The sequence below is a fragment of the Eschrichtius robustus genome, chromosome 14, assembly GCF_028021215.1.
Source record: "Eschrichtius robustus isolate mEscRob2 chromosome 14, mEscRob2.pri, whole genome shotgun sequence".
Taxonomy (NCBI): domain Eukaryota; kingdom Metazoa; phylum Chordata; class Mammalia; order Artiodactyla; family Eschrichtiidae; genus Eschrichtius; species Eschrichtius robustus.
Genome location: NC_090837.1, coordinates 49,215,646 through 49,233,105, shown reverse-complemented (window position 1 = coordinate 49,233,105; position 17,460 = coordinate 49,215,646). Strand labels below are relative to the sequence as shown.

The 17,460-nt window shown below is 38.9% G+C and overlaps 1 protein-coding gene across 1 annotated transcript in view; it reads right to left on the bottom strand.

Moving 5' to 3' along the window:
• Positions 1-17,460, bottom strand: part of ASXL3 (ASXL transcriptional regulator 3) — a 140,347-nt gene that overhangs the window by 54,821 nt on the left and 68,066 nt on the right. Inside the window, exon 7 of the mRNA XM_068563662.1 lies at positions 8,674-8,837. Coding sequence (XP_068419763.1) covers positions 8,674-8,837 — 164 coding nt within the window. The remainder of the gene's footprint in view (positions 1-8,673; positions 8,838-17,460) is intronic.

The window sequence follows — 17,460 nt, the reverse complement described above, 5'->3', positions numbered from 1 at the left end:
ATAGAATTGCCCCCCCCCGCACAAGTTCATAGGTTGAAGCCCTAACCATGTGACTATATTTGGAGACATGGCCTTCAAAGAGGTAATTAAGATTAAATGAGGTCATATGGGTGGGCCCCAACCCAATATGAAGGGTGTCTTTATAAGAAGAGAAAGGGACACTAGTGATGCAAGCATGCAGAGAAAAGGTCACATGAGGACACACAGAGAAGGAGGCTGTCTAAAAGCCGAGTAGAGAGGCCTCGGGAGAACCGAAATATGCTAGCATCTTGAACTCGGATTTGCAGCCTCCAGAACTGTGAGAAAATAAATTGCTGTTTCTAAGTCACCCAGTCTGTGGTATTTTGTTATGGCAGCCTTAGCAAACTAATACAATGTCTCATGAATGAGGCCTTTCCTTTCCACTCTTTGGCTTTGGCAAAAGTTCTTATGTTTATCAGATATGTTAAACTGGCTTTATAAGTGGCTTCCCAGGCTATATTCAATCACTAGGAAAACACTTAACTGAGCACTTACTATATGCCAGGCACAGTGAATGGGAGAAACAGAGCCACTGTCCTGGGGCTGTTTATTTTCATGAGGAAAGACAAATGAACAAATACATAAACAAGTTAATCATAGACTATGACAAATGCAGGAAAGGAAATAAATAGACAACTAAGACAGAAAACATCCAGAGAGGCTACTTTAGATGGGAGGGGAGGAAAGAAAAGCCTTTATGAGGAGCTGACATTGAGACTCGGTGGAGAAGAATGAGCTGGCCTTGGCAAATGATGCTGAGAAAACATTCCTGGCAGAGCTGTGAGCAAGCACAGAGGCCGAGAGAGAACACAGGCTGAGGTTTGAGGCAACAGGAAGGAAGATAGTGTGGCTACACCACAGCCAGGTGGAGAGTGGGGGAATCTCTCCTCTATTCCATGCTTCATTCCTCCAATAGAGCTCTTTTTCTATAATATAATCTAGTAATGTCATGCTCCAAATGTAAAATCTTGCTATGTTCTACATGGCCTTTTTCACAGGCTTGCTCCAGCCTTCCTTTCTAGCCTCAAGTTTCTCACCCTATGCCCCAGTCATCTAGAATTGTGCGTGGCTAGACATCATATACTTCTCTGCCTCTTTCTTGGGTGCCAGGGAGCATCCTGTAGGGAAAGAGCATCAACTTGGCACTAGACAAATCTGTGTTCAAATTCTGGCTCCCGCGTTTTTACTTGGAAGAAGTTAGGTTAAGTCCTTTTCTCTCCCTGATCCGCAGTTTCCACATATAAGGTGGGGTTAATAATGCAGACTCTTTGGAGAGTTACTGTAAGCCTTAGTGCTCATCTCTGTAGGAGGCCTAGCACTGTAGGTAATCAGTATTATTATTGGCACATATGTTTCCTCTACTAGGAATGCCTGACACACTTCTTAACTTGGGAAACTTCCTCCATTGTTTCAGACCTAGTTCAGTAATACCTTCTCTTGAAACCTTCTCCAACTCCCAGAGACAGAACATAATCACCTCCTCTATGTCACCTTAACACAATGCATATACTAACACCATGGCATAGTTCTGGACCTACAGGCCTTCACCTCACGCCCACCCCCACTCTTCTCTAACCACTACTTCCCTCAAGGTAGGAAGTGGAACTTATTAATGTTTATATCATCAACGCTTATCTGGCACATAATACATGTTAAATAAACACTGGTTGAATGAATGAACTATATATCCTAGTCCTCCCCCAAACCATCAGAGTCTGCTTACATCCACAGCATTCTACTTCCTCAAAAGGTCTGTCATTCAGGAGCCCGGCAGGTACAGGTGGCGCATTCAAGTCATCATCATTCAAAGAAAGTAGATGAAAGTGACTGTTTAGAAAGGTGTGGGCAGGATGCAGCGAAACCACAGAGGACAGTGCAGTAAACCAGAGCTGACGATGGGGGCTAGTATTTGACCTGGACGGTAAGGGGAGAAGGGGGTGATTGGAATTTGGACGGAGAGAGCTGTGTGGCAAGGGCCTTCCGACAGAAGCTGGTAAGCGGATGTGGCCCGTGCTGACCTCACAGGGCAGGTGAGGGGCTCAGCCTCACTTTCCTTCCTCCACCCGATCCCCTGTTGGGGCTTCCCGAGAGCTGAAACCTATTAGAATCCAGAGGGCCTTCTCTTCCGCCTCCTGAGGAATTCAGGCCTGAAGCTAAAATTAACATCGGCCCCTGCATGAGGGGCTCCTGATGGCTCAGAGTGGGAGCACAGCGCCCAGCGGGGTGAGGTAGAGGGGAGGCCTGGGGAGGAGCTGCAGAGACAGAGCGTGGTGGCGGGGGGTGGGGGGAGTGGTGCCTGTATAGGACGGGCCTGATAAGCAGTGTCAGGGGTCAAGCAGGAAGCGGGGGAAGGTGCCCAAGCAGGGTGGGTGGGTACGTGGGCCGTCATGGAAAGTCAGAGCCTCAGGGCAGTAAGGAGACCATCCCCATGGGGAGGTATGCTGGCCAACATGGAAGACTGGTTACCTACAAGGGGATTAATCGACTATTTAGATATATTAAGGGTAATAGAAACTGAGTTTCTCACTGTCACTGTCAAACAGCTTTGGAAAGGGAGAAAACTAGAATGAACTACGGGGTATTAGATTAGCGTTGAAGGTATTAGTGTGAATTCATGGTTTACAAGATATAGAGGAACATATCGAAATAAATGTAGATAGAAATTGTGCTATATTTATATATAGGCTCATACTCTTTCTTCTATAAGGTGTTCCTTATCTCCAAGACACAGAAGGAGGTGTTCACACACACATGCACACACATGTATGGATGTATGCATTCCTATATATACATACATATATTTCCTAGGTCTGTCATAGATCTGGGAGAAGCAACACCCCAATAGAAAAAATGTTTCATGAGATATTGACTTCGAAATACCATCTTCCACTAAAGGGAACCATGGCTCCTTGGAGAAAGGGTTCATTCCAGGGCTGAGACAGGGAAAGTACAAGATGAGACTGAAATAATTCCATGTATTTTAAAGTAATGAAGTGCTCGAAGAGTGATGGAGACACGTCAGAAGACACAGGAGCCAGCTTGAACAGGGTCCTCGTGACCAAATGTGGACAACTGGGCATAATAACCTACTGAAAAACTAGGAAACAAGGAAACCATACAGATAGGAATAAGTGGATAAATTGAGAGTCTGAAGAACAGGATATTTGCAGTTTAAAAGAACATCCTCACAAAATACTATTTAATTACAAAGAGGGAAGAAGTAACTTTACACTGAAGAAACTCGGCAGATACATTTTAATCAAATGATCGGGAGAAATCAAAATCGTGTGCTACCTCATAGGTGCAAGGAGAATATAGCATCATTTATCATATTCCTCCCAATGGTACACAATCTGAATCTGCTCACTAGGAAATATGACACAAACTAACATTAGCTTATAATCTTCAAAAGTGTCAAAATCATGAAAGTCAAGAGATGACTAAAGAACTATTCTAGAATGAAGGACACTAAAAAGATATGACAACCAAATAAAATGACAGATTCCATACTGAATCTTGTTGCTAAAAGTGGCATAACTGGGACAGGTGCCTAACTTGAATAGAGTCTAAGAATCACACGGTAAGAATGATCAATGCTAGCTTCCTGATCTTGATTGGCTGCACTGTGCTTATGCAAGAGGACGCCCTTGTTTGTAGAAAAAAACAGGCTTAAAGTCATAATATACTGGGGGCGGGGCGTGGGTGGGATGGATAACGAGGCTTGAAACTTCTTCTCTAATATATCTTTAAATCTTGTGAAAGTTTATGATTATTTCAAAATTAAAAAAAAAAAAAAGAAAGGAAGACAGAGGCATCCTTTCTCTTGATGCAGTATACGTGGATTAGTCTCCATATACAGCTTCCTGGCACAAAGCAGAGTAAAGAAGGTGGAGGGTGGATCTAAAGGAACAAAGAAAAGATGTCCCACTTACTCCCCAGTGACTTCCTAATGTCCATCTGAGACACTTGCCTGTACATAACCTCCCCATTGATGATCTCTCATGGATTTGCTATTTTCTATCTATTCCCTGGCTCCTCCCATACCCTTTCTAATACACACTTTCTTACAAATACATGTATTCCTTTGGGATGGCCATGATATCTCACGGTCTCATCAAATCCCATAGCTGACAGTATAATCTATGTAAATTTTAATCACTAATTCCATCTTCTCCAGTCACAAAACCTGAATATATATATAGCCATCTTTGGACATTTCATATAGTTTATAGAAGCATCTCAACCCAACGTGTTAAAAACCAAACTCAATACCTACCCTACTACAGTGGACACTGACAGTCGACTTCTCTCCCACCCTCCATTTCATAGTCTCTAATAGAACTTCCTAAAAACCAGATTTCTAAAGTTTTCCTGACATCTCCACAGTGCACCATTTTACTTCAGGAGTTGGTGAGCACACTAAAATTCAGGAGTAGGCCTGGTTCCTTTAAGCCAATTTGCATATTCCACTTCCTCAGCTACAGTCATTGTTTAAGAAGCAGTCACTGTGATCTACTGATACATAGTATCATTCATGTGACTCAGGTTTGTCTTTGAAATACTGGGACAGAAGTATTTTCCCCATGAATGTGAACTAATAGGCAAATACCCATTTTTTGATTCAGGTAGCCATCCTACTACAAAGGGATTCGTGTTTAGAATAGTGCCAACAAGGGAGAGATTTTTTTAAATGAATTCATTAAACACAGTTAAATGGGTCCTTGATAATAACTGAATTCCAGGACCAGCAACCAGAAGCCCACTCTAACCTCCATCTTATAATTACCTGAGCCAATAAATCCCCTTTATATTTAAGTCAGTTTGAGTTCAGTTTTCTGTTACTTGCAGTACAATGTGTGGAAAGCAAACTTAAATATAAAACTAGTTGTGACAATATTATAAAACAACTAGAAGTATGTAAAAAATGTAATCTAAGATAACAGACCTCTAGAAAAAGAAAGAAAAGTACAAATATAGAAAAAAAAAAATACAGGTTGGCTTAATGATAGTTGGCACTGGCAAGGTAAATGGGAAACCTAGCTTCCCTTATTTTAAAGATGTAATAATGAAATAAGCCTTGGCTTCATTTGGCCCAGAATAGGACAGCCTGTAGGACTGCTTCAGGGGAGAAATCAGGCAGAAACCTGGGGGTAGTCAAAGGAGGGAAACGAGAAAACTGGGAATTTCAAATTTTGTAAAAATACGTGAAAACAAGCTTTCGTACAAGTGAAATTCATAGGTATTTCACATAATTACAGTACCTTCCACTTGCTCAAATAAATCTGTGTAATCAGATTCACATTTCCATGCCTTTTCTACTCATTCTGGCCTAGAAAATGGTGATGTTCAGCGCCTTTTGGGTTTTTATAAACTGAAGTGAAACAGACCAGTTTTGGAAGGTTGTTTCATCAAGTTGCCTGTTCCTTTCTGCTGGGAGATAGGGCTGAGCTCAACTCCAGCAGGGCCCGGAGAAAGAGCTCTAAACTTCTTGATGTCAAATGTTGATAGGCCCACAGTGTCTTCCTGTCCTCCCAAGTCACCCTAAATAAAATCTCCATTTGCCTTCCAGACCTTCTACAGACCTTCTTCTTCCAGACCATCCCATAGGCAGTGTCATTTACTCCCACTCTTCTGGGTTGAAAATATGCCGGGAATTCAGTCCTTTCTTTTCTTTTCCAAGGCCAATGTCTAAGGTCAGACTCTTATCTCTTATTTCCACTACTGTGACTGTCTCTTACCCAGTCTCCCTGGGTCTTATCTTTCTGCTTCTCCAATACATTTTTTACAGGGCTACTGGCTCCTAAGAGAACATAATGACAATATTTTATTTATCCTTTGGATCTTCTTCTCCTACCCTATGTCCAGGTACTAAAATATTTATTTAAATTATGTTATGTATGCTGTTTCTCATTTGAGAAATCTCTGATGGTGCCCACTGGTTTCAGACAAAGTTAAAAGACCTTAATCTGCAACCAGGGTCATCGAGGTTTAGACCGTATTACCCTTTAGCACAGCATCCTACCACACACACAGCAAGTCTTTGTAAATGACAAGCTCTCCCTCTGTAAAATTCACTTTCCCTTGGCTCTACTTACAAAACACCTATTAGTCCTTCAAGGTTCAAGTTAAGTATCTGTTCCACCATAAAATCTTCTCCAATACTACTTTCAGATTAAAGTTCTTCATCCTTCGTGCCTTCTGAGGACTTTATATTTCTATTTGACATTTATGTTACTCTGTCTGGTCTTATACTAAATTTGGTATAGATCTATCCAGTTATCAGACTTCTTTCCTAGTAAAGAGGAAACTGTATTTCAGCATGAGGTTTTCTTTCTCCTCCGTCTGTTATTCCTCTGGAAGATTCATTCCTGAAGTCTCTGTATTTAGCACAGTATATGCAGCACATAATACATGCTCAGTAAGTATTTCTTGAATAAATGATTTCCCAATGGACTACATGTTCTTTGAGAACAGGTATTGTGCCTTATTCATTTATATTTCTCACAGTGACTGGAAAAAACTGAGTAACAGAAACTGCTACAGGTTGAATTTAATATTAGGCTTATTGAGACTGCCTCCTGGGTTACTGAAATATTTGGCTAATCCAAGGACAATTTGTCATTTCTTCTTTCCAAAAAGATTTGAGTACTTTATATAAGCCAAATCTTATTCCAGGAGCTGGAGGTACAACTGTAAACAAGACAAATCACACATATGCTGAAGTGCAGGCAACAGTCACATAGCTAATAAATCCACCTCCCCCTGCCAAAAAATAAAGTTTTTCTAAACACCTGAACTCAATCCTCAGTCACACCAGCTTGAAACCCAAGAATGATCAGTGGCTTCTCTCTATACCTTGCTTCAAGTGTTATTTGACAAAATGTAAAATTGCCACCACTGGATGATGGTGCTAATGATGATGGTGGTGATGATGAAGGTGACTGCACGGTCCTACTCCTCTTCAAGTTCAATGCTATTCTCCAAATTCAAGCCCTCATTCTGCCTTTTGGAATAACTAAGGTTGCTTTCTAACAACACTTTCATGCTTCCCATCTCTAACATTCCCTTTTCAGTATTGCCAGAATAATTTTCTTAAAAAGCAGTGATCTTATTACATTATCGCTCTGTTCAAAAGCCCTCAGTGTCTTTGCACTGAAAACACAGCGTGAACACTGTTTAGATTCTTTAGCCTCATACTCAAGGCATCTTCCAAAATTGACTTCTAATTTGTCTTTCCAGACTCATTTGCACTGTTGTTCCTATAATCCAGACTCCCACAAAATTAGCTTTTGATTTTGTGTATTTGAATCTTTCACATAAAATACATCTCCATCTACTTTATTCAAATTCTGCCTATACCTCTAGTCCCAATTCAAGGATCTTACATTTGTCTCTGATTTTTTCCCTTCTACATATAAAAGCTCAATTTACTTTGTGCTCTCCCCCCTAAGCTTACCTGTTTCTACCTCATATTTTCATTATTCAGGAATATAGCTTCTGTATCCAACTAGAGTGTATTTAATTATTGATTCAATAAACATGCAATAGGCACTTACTAATAGCTATTTCCATTATTCCAAAGCACCAAACATGTATTATATTCATAGTAAATACTGAACAAATTTTCAAACAAAAATGTACTCAAAATCAAAATAGTATTTTTCTAAATATGAACAATAATCTCCACCAAAGAGATACATAAGAATGATAGAAGACAGCAGCTTATCAAATTTTAAGTATGTATGAAAGGGTGGGTAAGTTAGGAGAAAACAGAATCAAATAAAACGCTAAGAAAATTTATTCAAAATAATATGGAAATATTGAATCAATCTTGCCCATTTCAATTTATGGATGTACCTATCATTTTGAGATGCAAATTCATAAACACATGCACATTATGTCCATCAACTGGAAACTATATACAGTGTCAAAATTTACTGAAATGAGAATCACAAGGAAATGTAATAGTTTTGTGAAATTTAATAAAAGTTTACGCGATGAAATATTTTTTTTCTTTTCAAAGGAAACAGCTTTAGAAGATGATTGATGTCTCCTATTATGAGTCTATATTTGTATTTCCTTATTTTACAGGCTTTTAAAAAATACAAAAATACACTTAAAGCATTTTTAGTTATACTAAAAAAAAAAGATAAAAGGTGATTATTTATAGGCAATCATATTCACGATGATAGACTCTCAGAAGCCAAATCCAAACATAAATTTTAAATGGTTTTTGGAAAGAATTGAGAATGAAAATATTTACATAATTTCTTAGAAACCCTGGCTTTTTATTGCTGCACTTCAGTATTCCCTCAGGGCAAAGGGGAAGCTACTTCAAAGATTTATTTGATAATGGAATGTTTGATTTCTTTGTTTTTCCTTCGCAATGTGGGTAGGTCTGTTGTTTTCACTCTGTGGCAATGTGCTGTATTTTAAATTTTGAATTTGCTCACTAGTGATAATGAAAAATGAGTCTGTTTAGGCAGATTAAGCAAACACACCAATGCTAGCATTTAAGTATATAAATTACATAAATATACTAGATTATTAGAAAACTATCCATCCATGTATCAGTCATCTTCAATAACAGACCTGCAAGTTCATAATAATATAACTGGTGACTAATACCAAATGTCTGAAACTTCTACTTACCTGCCTATCCACTTCTGGGAGCAAAAGCAGGAGGTATTGTTGAAAATGCTGAGGTAAGGAAGCAAACGTATGTTTATTTATTAATGCCCTCAAGTTAGTGTTGACAAGAATAGATCCCGGGGTTTCTATGTCAATATCCTCAGCTTTGGTCCATTTCAAGTGTCCTGTGATAAATAAGCAAGAGGTATGAATTCACTATAGATTGGGAAAAACATACACCTGTACACACACATATGTATACTGACTATATATATATAGATATGTGTATATATATATATATATATATATATATATTTGATAATGTATTTAATTCTATCTCTTTTAAGAATGATATTTCAGAACGAAATCTCCAAAGTTTCTTTGGGTTTCTATCTTGCCTTAGTTGTCTTTAATTTTCATAATGTCTACTTCACTCAATACCATCTGTATTTTTAACTCAAAGTAGCACCAGGTCTAGATAAAGAAGTATTTTAATTATGGTCTTCCAATTAATCAGAATCCTCAAAAACTTTAGGAGCATAAATGGTAACAACTACAGTTTTTGTAGATTCTATAAGACCTAGGATCAATGATAACAATAAGAGTGCTGTTAATTTTAACAGAGATAATGAGAGCATTATAGCTGATAGCTGTGTGCTCCCCAAGTGTCATGCAGAGCACTAAGCACTGGAGTATTTCAGAAGATTCCTATTCAGGGTAATTTAAGGGTAATACTTTAAAACAGCAATCCTTTATAAAAACATTAGCTGTGAGGCCTGAAATGCCAGTATGCTTTGTAGGATCATTCTACAACTCAGGTACAATGACCTCCAACAGATGGCTGTATATAGAGTCCACAATTCGAAATTATGACACACAAGGGAAAAATCCACCATAAGGGACAGTCAGCTGATGCATCAAACAGAAGAATTACCACTCTCAGTTGCTTGAGTTAAGAGAGTCACTTGAATGTGATTTTAATAGAGTGTGATTTAAATCAAGGGGCAGCAAATTATTGCCCATGAACTATATCCAGTCCAGTGGCTGCTGGTAAATAAACTTTTACTGGAACATAGGCATGCCCAATTGTTTAGATACTGTCTAGATGTGCCTTCGCACTACAATGCTGAGTTGAATAGTTGTGACAGAAATCGCATGACTCGCAAAGCCTACAGCATTTACTCTCTGGCCCCTAACAGAAAAACTTGCTGTCCCTTGTTTTAAACAATAGAAACAAAAATGGAAATAAACTCATTATGAAAAAACAGGACACTGTAATTTTAAAAATAGGCAGATTTGAAACAGAAACAGATAGAACTTCTAGAAATGAAAATTTAGTTTAAAATTTTTTTTAAATATTCCATGGATACAATGAAATAACTATTGAATAAATATAGAGTTGATGAAAATATCTAGAATGCAGCATTAAAAATGATGAGTCAAAAACGCAGGATAGAGAAAAAATAAAGGGAATGGAATAAGCAGTCAGGATACACATTTACAGGAGTTTGAGAATGAAAAAACACAGCAAATGGCAGAGAGGCAATATTTGAAGAGCTAATGTCTGAAAGTTTTAGAACTGAAAAAATGACAAGAGTCCTCAAATAAAGCAACATACCAAATCTCAGAAAGGATAAATACCCATTCCTCCATCCGATGTGTTGAAATAGCAAAATATCAAAAATAAAAGGAATACCTTAAAACAATTTTGAACAAAAATAGATTACCTCCAAAGGGATCACAATAAGACACAGGAGCCTTATCATCAATAAATTACAGATGACAATGAAATATCTTCAAAGGGCCAAAAGAAAAGAAGCACTGATCTAGAATTTCATTAATAATAAAGTCCCTTCAAATGGCAATGATATTAACGATATAAGAATATTTTCAGTATCCAAAATGGAAACTATCCCTTAAAGAATCTTGCTGAAAAAGTACTAGTGGATGTTCTTAACAAATAAAGAAATTAACTCAAAGGAGGAATGAGTGGGTTGCAGAAGCAATGACAAACTAAAAGATTAACAGACATGAGTAACTACAAATAAACATTAACAGTGAAAAATAATACTAACAACTAATGAGAATTAAAACAAAATGGAAAACAAACAAACAAACAAACAGGAGACAGCAATTGCATGAGAGACAGGAAGGTGTGATTGAAATGAGAACACCATATAACCCTGGCACTGTTTGGAAACAGGAGAGATACTGTTAGTTCTTCATTTGTTAAAACTCTATAGGTAGTGTCCTTCTTTGTTTCTTGTAAGAGTCTTTCTTTTGAAGTCTATTTTGTCTGATATGAGAATTGCTACTCCAGCTGATTTCCATTTGCATGCAAGGGATCAATCCAAGAAGAAGATTTAACAATTGTAAATATTTATGCACCCAATTTAGGAGAACCTCGATACATAAGGCAAATGCTAACTGCCATAAAAGGGGAAATTGACAGTAACACAATCATAGTAGGGGACTTTAACACCCCACTTTCACCAATGGACAGATCATCCAAAATGAAAATAAATAAGGAAACACAAGCTTTAAATGATACATTAAACAAGATGGACTTAATTGATATTTATAGGACATTCCATCCAAAAACTCTATAGGCAGTCAATGGGAGAAATGGAAAAGACTTATAACTTCCAAATAAATTCATGGAAGGAAAACTCAATCACATGAAGGCATAAAAGGAGAAAAAAAATTTTTGATTAAGTCCCCAACACAGTAAAAAAATACAAATGGATTTCATATTAGATTTTAAAAGTAACACAATCTGATTATATGCTGCTTTACAAGAGACATACTTAAAATAAAAATCACATGGAACAGAAGAAAATGAGGAGATAAACCAAGAAATACCAGGCAGACATTCAAAACAACAACAAAAAAGCAATACTACAATATTAACATCAAAGATAAACAAAGGTAAATAAAACCTTATTGGGGATAAGAAAGTAATTCCTTGAGTATAAAAGGAATAATTCACTGGAAAGATGCAATGACCTAGAGCCTGCATCCATTTCAACAGCATAGCATTCAAAATTTAAAATTGAGAGAATTAAAAAGAGAAACTGGCACTACATAATGCCAGTGGAACATCTGAACATATTTTACCAGACACTGAGATAACAAGCAAAAAACTTGTCTTATGAATACCAAGGACTTTAAAAACTCAATAATCAATCTTAAACCAATGAATTTAACATAGGACACTGCACTGAGCCCTTAAGAGAAAGCAATTTTTTGGTCAGCACTCAGGAAACAGTAAAGAAGACAAAAAAACAACAAAAAAACCCAAAAACTGACCACTGAGTCTCAACAATACTGAAGAATAATATAAAACCTCATCTCTCTAGCCACAAAGAAGTAAAATTAGATATCAGTAACAGAAACATAGCAACTCTCCAATCTTCCCACACTCATTATATATTTGGACATTTGGAAGTACACTTCTAAGTACCTCATAAGTTAAAGAAATGGTTTGTAATGGACATTACAAAATATTTACATTCTAAATAATAATGCCAAAATTTGTAAAATGCACCGGAATTTGTTTTAAAAATAAATTGTATATATTCAAGAGTAGAAAAAAACTGAAAATTGAAGAGTTAAGTGTGCAAATCAAGAAGTTAATGAATGAACTATAGAATAAAAACTGGAGAAAGAAGAAAGGAGAAAGATTGTAGAGGAGCAGCTTCAAGATGGCGGAAGAGTAAGACGTGGAGATCACCTTCCTCTCCACAGATACATCAGAAATACATCTACAGGTGGAACTGCTCCTACAGAACACCTACTGAACGCTGGCAGAAGACCTCAGACTTCCCAAAAGGCAAGAAACTCCCCACGTACCTGGGTAGGGCAGAAGAAATAAGAAATAACAGAGACAAAAGAATAGGGACGGGACCTGCACCAGTGGGAGGGAGCTGTGAGGGAGGAAAGGTTTCCACCCACTAGGAAGCCCCTTCGCGGGCGGAGACTGTGGGTGGCAGAGAGGGGGAGCTTCGGATCAATGGAGAAGAGCGCAGCAACAGGGGTGCAGAGGGCAAAGGAGAGAGATTCACACACAGAGGATCGGTGCCGACCGGCACTCACCAGCCCAAGAGGCTTGTCTGCTCACCCGCCGGGACAGGTGGGGGCTGGGAGCTGAGGCTCCGGCTTCGGAGGTTGGATCCCAGGGAGAGGACTGGGGTTGGCGGCGTGAACACAGTCTGAAGGGGGTTAGTGCGCCACAGCTAGCCGGAAGGGAGTCCGGGAAAAAGTGTGGCGCTGCCGAAGAGACATGAGGTTTTCTCTTGCCTCTTTGTTTCCTGGTGCGCGAGGGGAGGGGATTCAGAGCGCCGCCTAAACAAACTCCAGAGACGGGCGCGAGCCGCGGCTATCAGCACGGACCCCAGAGACGGGCATGAGATGCTAAGGCTGCTGCTGCCGCCACCAAGAAGCCTGTGTGCAAGCACAGGTCACTCTCCACACCGCCCCTCCCGGGAGCCTGTGCAGCCCGCCACGGCCAGGCTCCCGTGAGCCGGGGACAACCTCCCAGGGAGAATGCACGGTGCGCCTCAGGCTGCTGCAACGTCATGCCGGCCTCTGCCACCTCAGGCTCACCCCGTATCCGTACCCCTCCCTCCCCCTGGCCTGAGTGAGCCAGAGCCCCCGAATCAGCTGCTCCCTTAACCCTGTCCTGTGTGAGCAAAGAACAGATGCCCTCAGGGGACCTACCCACACAGGCGGGTCCAAATCCAAAGCTGAACCCCGGGAGCTGTACGAACAAAGAAGAGAAAGGGAAATCTCTCCCAGCAGCCTCAGAAGCAGCGGATTAAATCTCCACAATCAACTGGATGTACCCTGCATCTGTGGAATACCTGAATAGGCAACGAATCATCCCAAATTGAGGAGGTGGACTTTGGGAGACAAAAGATATACTACTTTTTCCCCTTCTTCTCTTTTTGTGAGTGTGTATGTGTATGCTTCTGTGTGTGATTTTGTCTGTATAGCTTTGCTTTCACCAGTTGTCCTAGGGTTCTGTCCGTCTGGTTTTTTTTTTTGTTTTTTTTTTTTACTTAAAAAAATTCTTTTTCTTCATAATTATTTTTCATTTTAATAACTTTATTTTACTTTATTTCATTTTATTTTATCCTCTTTCTTTCTTTCCTTCTATTTTTTCTCCCTTTTATTCTGAGCCATGTGGAAGAAAGGTTCTTGGTGCTCCAGCCAGGAGTCAGGGCTGTGCCGCTGAGGTGGGAGAGCCAAGTTCAGGACACTGATCCACAAGAGACCTCCCAGCTCCATGTAATATCAAATGGCAAAAATCTCCCAGAGATCTCCATCTCAACGCCATGACCCAGCTTCACTCAACGACCAGCAAGCTACAGTGCTGGACACCCTAGGCCAAACAACTAGCAAGACAGGAACACAGCCCCATCCATTAGCAGAGAGGTTGACTAAAATCATAATAAGGCCACAGACACCCCAAAACACACCAACAGACGTGGACCTGCCCACCGGAAAGACAAGATCCAGCCTCATCCACCAGAACACAGGCACTAATCCCCTCCACCAGGAAGCCTACACAGCCCACTGAACCAACCTTACCCACTGGGGACAGACACCAAAAACAATGGGAAGTACGAACCTGCAGCCTGCGAAAAGGAGACCCCACACACAGTAAGTTAAGCAAAATGAGAAGACAGAAAAACACACAGCAGATGAAGGAGCAAGGTAAAAACCAACCAGACCTAATAAATGAAGAGGAAATAGGCAGTCTACCTGAAAAAGAATTCAGAATAATGATAGTAAAGATGATCTAAAATCTTGGAAATAGAAAAGAAAAAATACAAGAAACTTTTAACAAGGACCTAGAAGAACTAAAGAGCAAACAAACAATGACGAACAACACAATAAAAGAAATTAAAAATTCTCTAGAAGGGATCAATAGCAGAATAACTGAGGCAGAAGAATGGATAAGTGACCTGGAAGATAAAATTGTGGAAATAACTACTGCAGAGCAGAATGAAGAAAAAAGAATGAAAAGAACTGAGGACAGTATCAGAGACATCTGGGACAACATTAAATGCACCAACATTCGAATTACAGAGGTCCCAGAAGAAGAGAAAAAGAAAGGGACTGAGAAAATATTTGAAGAGATTAGAGTTGAAAACTTCCCTATATGGGAAAGGAAATAGTTAATCAAGTCCAGGAAGCACAGAGAGTCCCATGCAGGATAAATCCAAGGAGAAACACACCAAGACACATATTAAACTATCAAAAATTAAATACAAAGAACAAATATTAAAAACAGCAAGGGAAAAACAACAAATAACACACAATGGAATCCCCATAAGGTTAACAGCTGATCTTTCAGCAGAAACTCTCCAAGCCAGAAGGGAGTGGCAGGACATATTTAAAGCGATGAAGGAGAAAAACCTACAACCAAGATTACTCTACCCAGCAAGGATCTCATTCTGATTTGATGGAGAAATTAAAACCTTTACAGACAAGCAAAAGCTGAGAGAGTTCAGCACCACCAAACCAGCTTTACAACAAATGCTAAAGGAACTTCTATAGGCAGGAAACACAAGAGAAGGAAAAGACCTACAATAACAAACCCAAAACAATTGAGAAAATGGGAATAGGAACATACATATCCATAATTACCTTAAATGTAAATGGATTAAATGCTCCCACGAAAAGACACAGACTCGCTGAATGGATACAAAAATAAGACCCGTTTATATGCTGTCTACAAGAGACCCACTTCAGACCTAGGGACACATACAGACTGAAAGTGAGAGGATGGAAGAAGATATTCCATGCAAATGGAAATCAAAAGAAAGCTGGAGTAGCAATTCTCATATCAGACAAAGCAGAATTTAAAATAAAGACTATTAGAAGACACAAAGAAGGACACTACATAATGATCAAGCGATCGATCCAAGAAGAAGATAAAACACTTGTAAATATTTATGCACCCAACACAGGAGCACCTCAATACATAAGGCAAATACTAACAGCCATAAAAGGGGAAATCAACAGTAACACAATCATAGTAGGGGACTTTAACACCCCACTTTCACCAAGGACAGATCATCCAAAATGAAAATAAATAAGGAAACACAAGCTTTAAATGATACATTAAACAAGATGGACTTAATTGATATTTATAGGACATTCCACCCAAAAACAACAGAATACACATTCTTCTCAAGTGCTCATGGAACATTCTCCAGGATAGATCATATCTTGGGTCACAAATCAAGCCTTGGTAAATTTAAGAAAACTGAAATCGTATCAAGTATCTTTCCGACCACAACGCTATGAGACTAGATATCAATTAGAGGAAAAGATCTGTAAAAAATACAAACACATGGAGGCTACACAGTACACTACTTAATAACCAAGTGATCATTGAAGAAATCAAAGAGGAAATAAAAAAATACCTAGAAAAAAATGACAATGGAGACACGACGACCCAAAACCTATGGGATGCAGGAAAAGCATTGCTAAGAGGGAAGTTTATAGCAATACAATCCTACCTTAAGAAACAGGAAACATCTCAAATAAACAAGCTAACCTTGCACCTAAAGCAATTAGAGAAAGAAGAACAAAAAACCCCCGAAGTTAGCAGAAGGAAAGAAATCATAAAGATCATATCAGAAACAAATGAAAAAGAAATGAAGGAAACAATAGCAAAGATCAATAAAACTAAAAGCTGGTTCTTTGAGAAGATAAACAAAATTGATAAACCATTAGCCAGACTCATCAAGAAAAAAAGGGAGAAGACTCAAATCAATAGAATTAGAAATGAAAAAGGAAAAGTAACAGCTGACACTGCGGAAATACAAAGGATCATGAGAGATTACTACAAGCAACTCTATGCCCATAAAATGGACAACCTGGAAGAAATGGACAAATTCTTAGAAATGCACAACCTGCCGGGACTGAACCAGGAAGAAATAGAAAATATGAACAGACCAATCACAAGCACTGAAATTGAAACTGTGATTAAAAATCTTCCAACAAACAAAAGCCCAGGACCAGATGGCTTCACAGGTGAATTCTATCAAACATTTAGAGAAGAGCTAACAACTATCCTTCTCAAACTCTTCCAAAATATAGCAGAGGGAGGAACACTCCCAAACTCATTCTACGAGGCCACCATCACCCTGATTCCAAAACCAGACAAAGATGTCACAAAGAAAGAAAACTACAGGCCAATATCACTGATGAACATAGATACAAATATCCTCTACAAAATACTAGCAAACAGAATCCAACAGCACATTAAAAGGATCATACACCATGATCAAGTGGGGTTTATTCCAGGAATGCAAGGATTCTTCAATATACGCAAATCAATCAACGTGATACACCATATTAACAAATTGAAGGAGAAAAACCATATGATCATCTCAATTGATGCAGAGAAAGCTTTCAACAAAATTCAACACCCATTTATGGTAAAAACCCTGCAGAAAGTAGGCATAGAGGGAACTTTCCTCAACATAATAAAGGCCATATATGACAAACCCATAGCCAACATCATCCTCAATGGTGAAAAACTGAAACCATTTCCACTAAGATCAGGAACAAGACAAGGTTGCCCACTCTCACCACTATTATTCAACATATTTAGGGAAGTTTTAGCCACAGCAATCAGAGAAGAAAAAGAAATAAAAGGAATCCAAATTGGAAAAGAAGAAGTAAAGCTGTCACTGTTTGCAAATGACATGATACTATACATAGAGAATCCTAAAGACTCTACCAGAAAACTACTAGAGCTAATCAAAGAATTTGGTAAAGTAGCAGGAT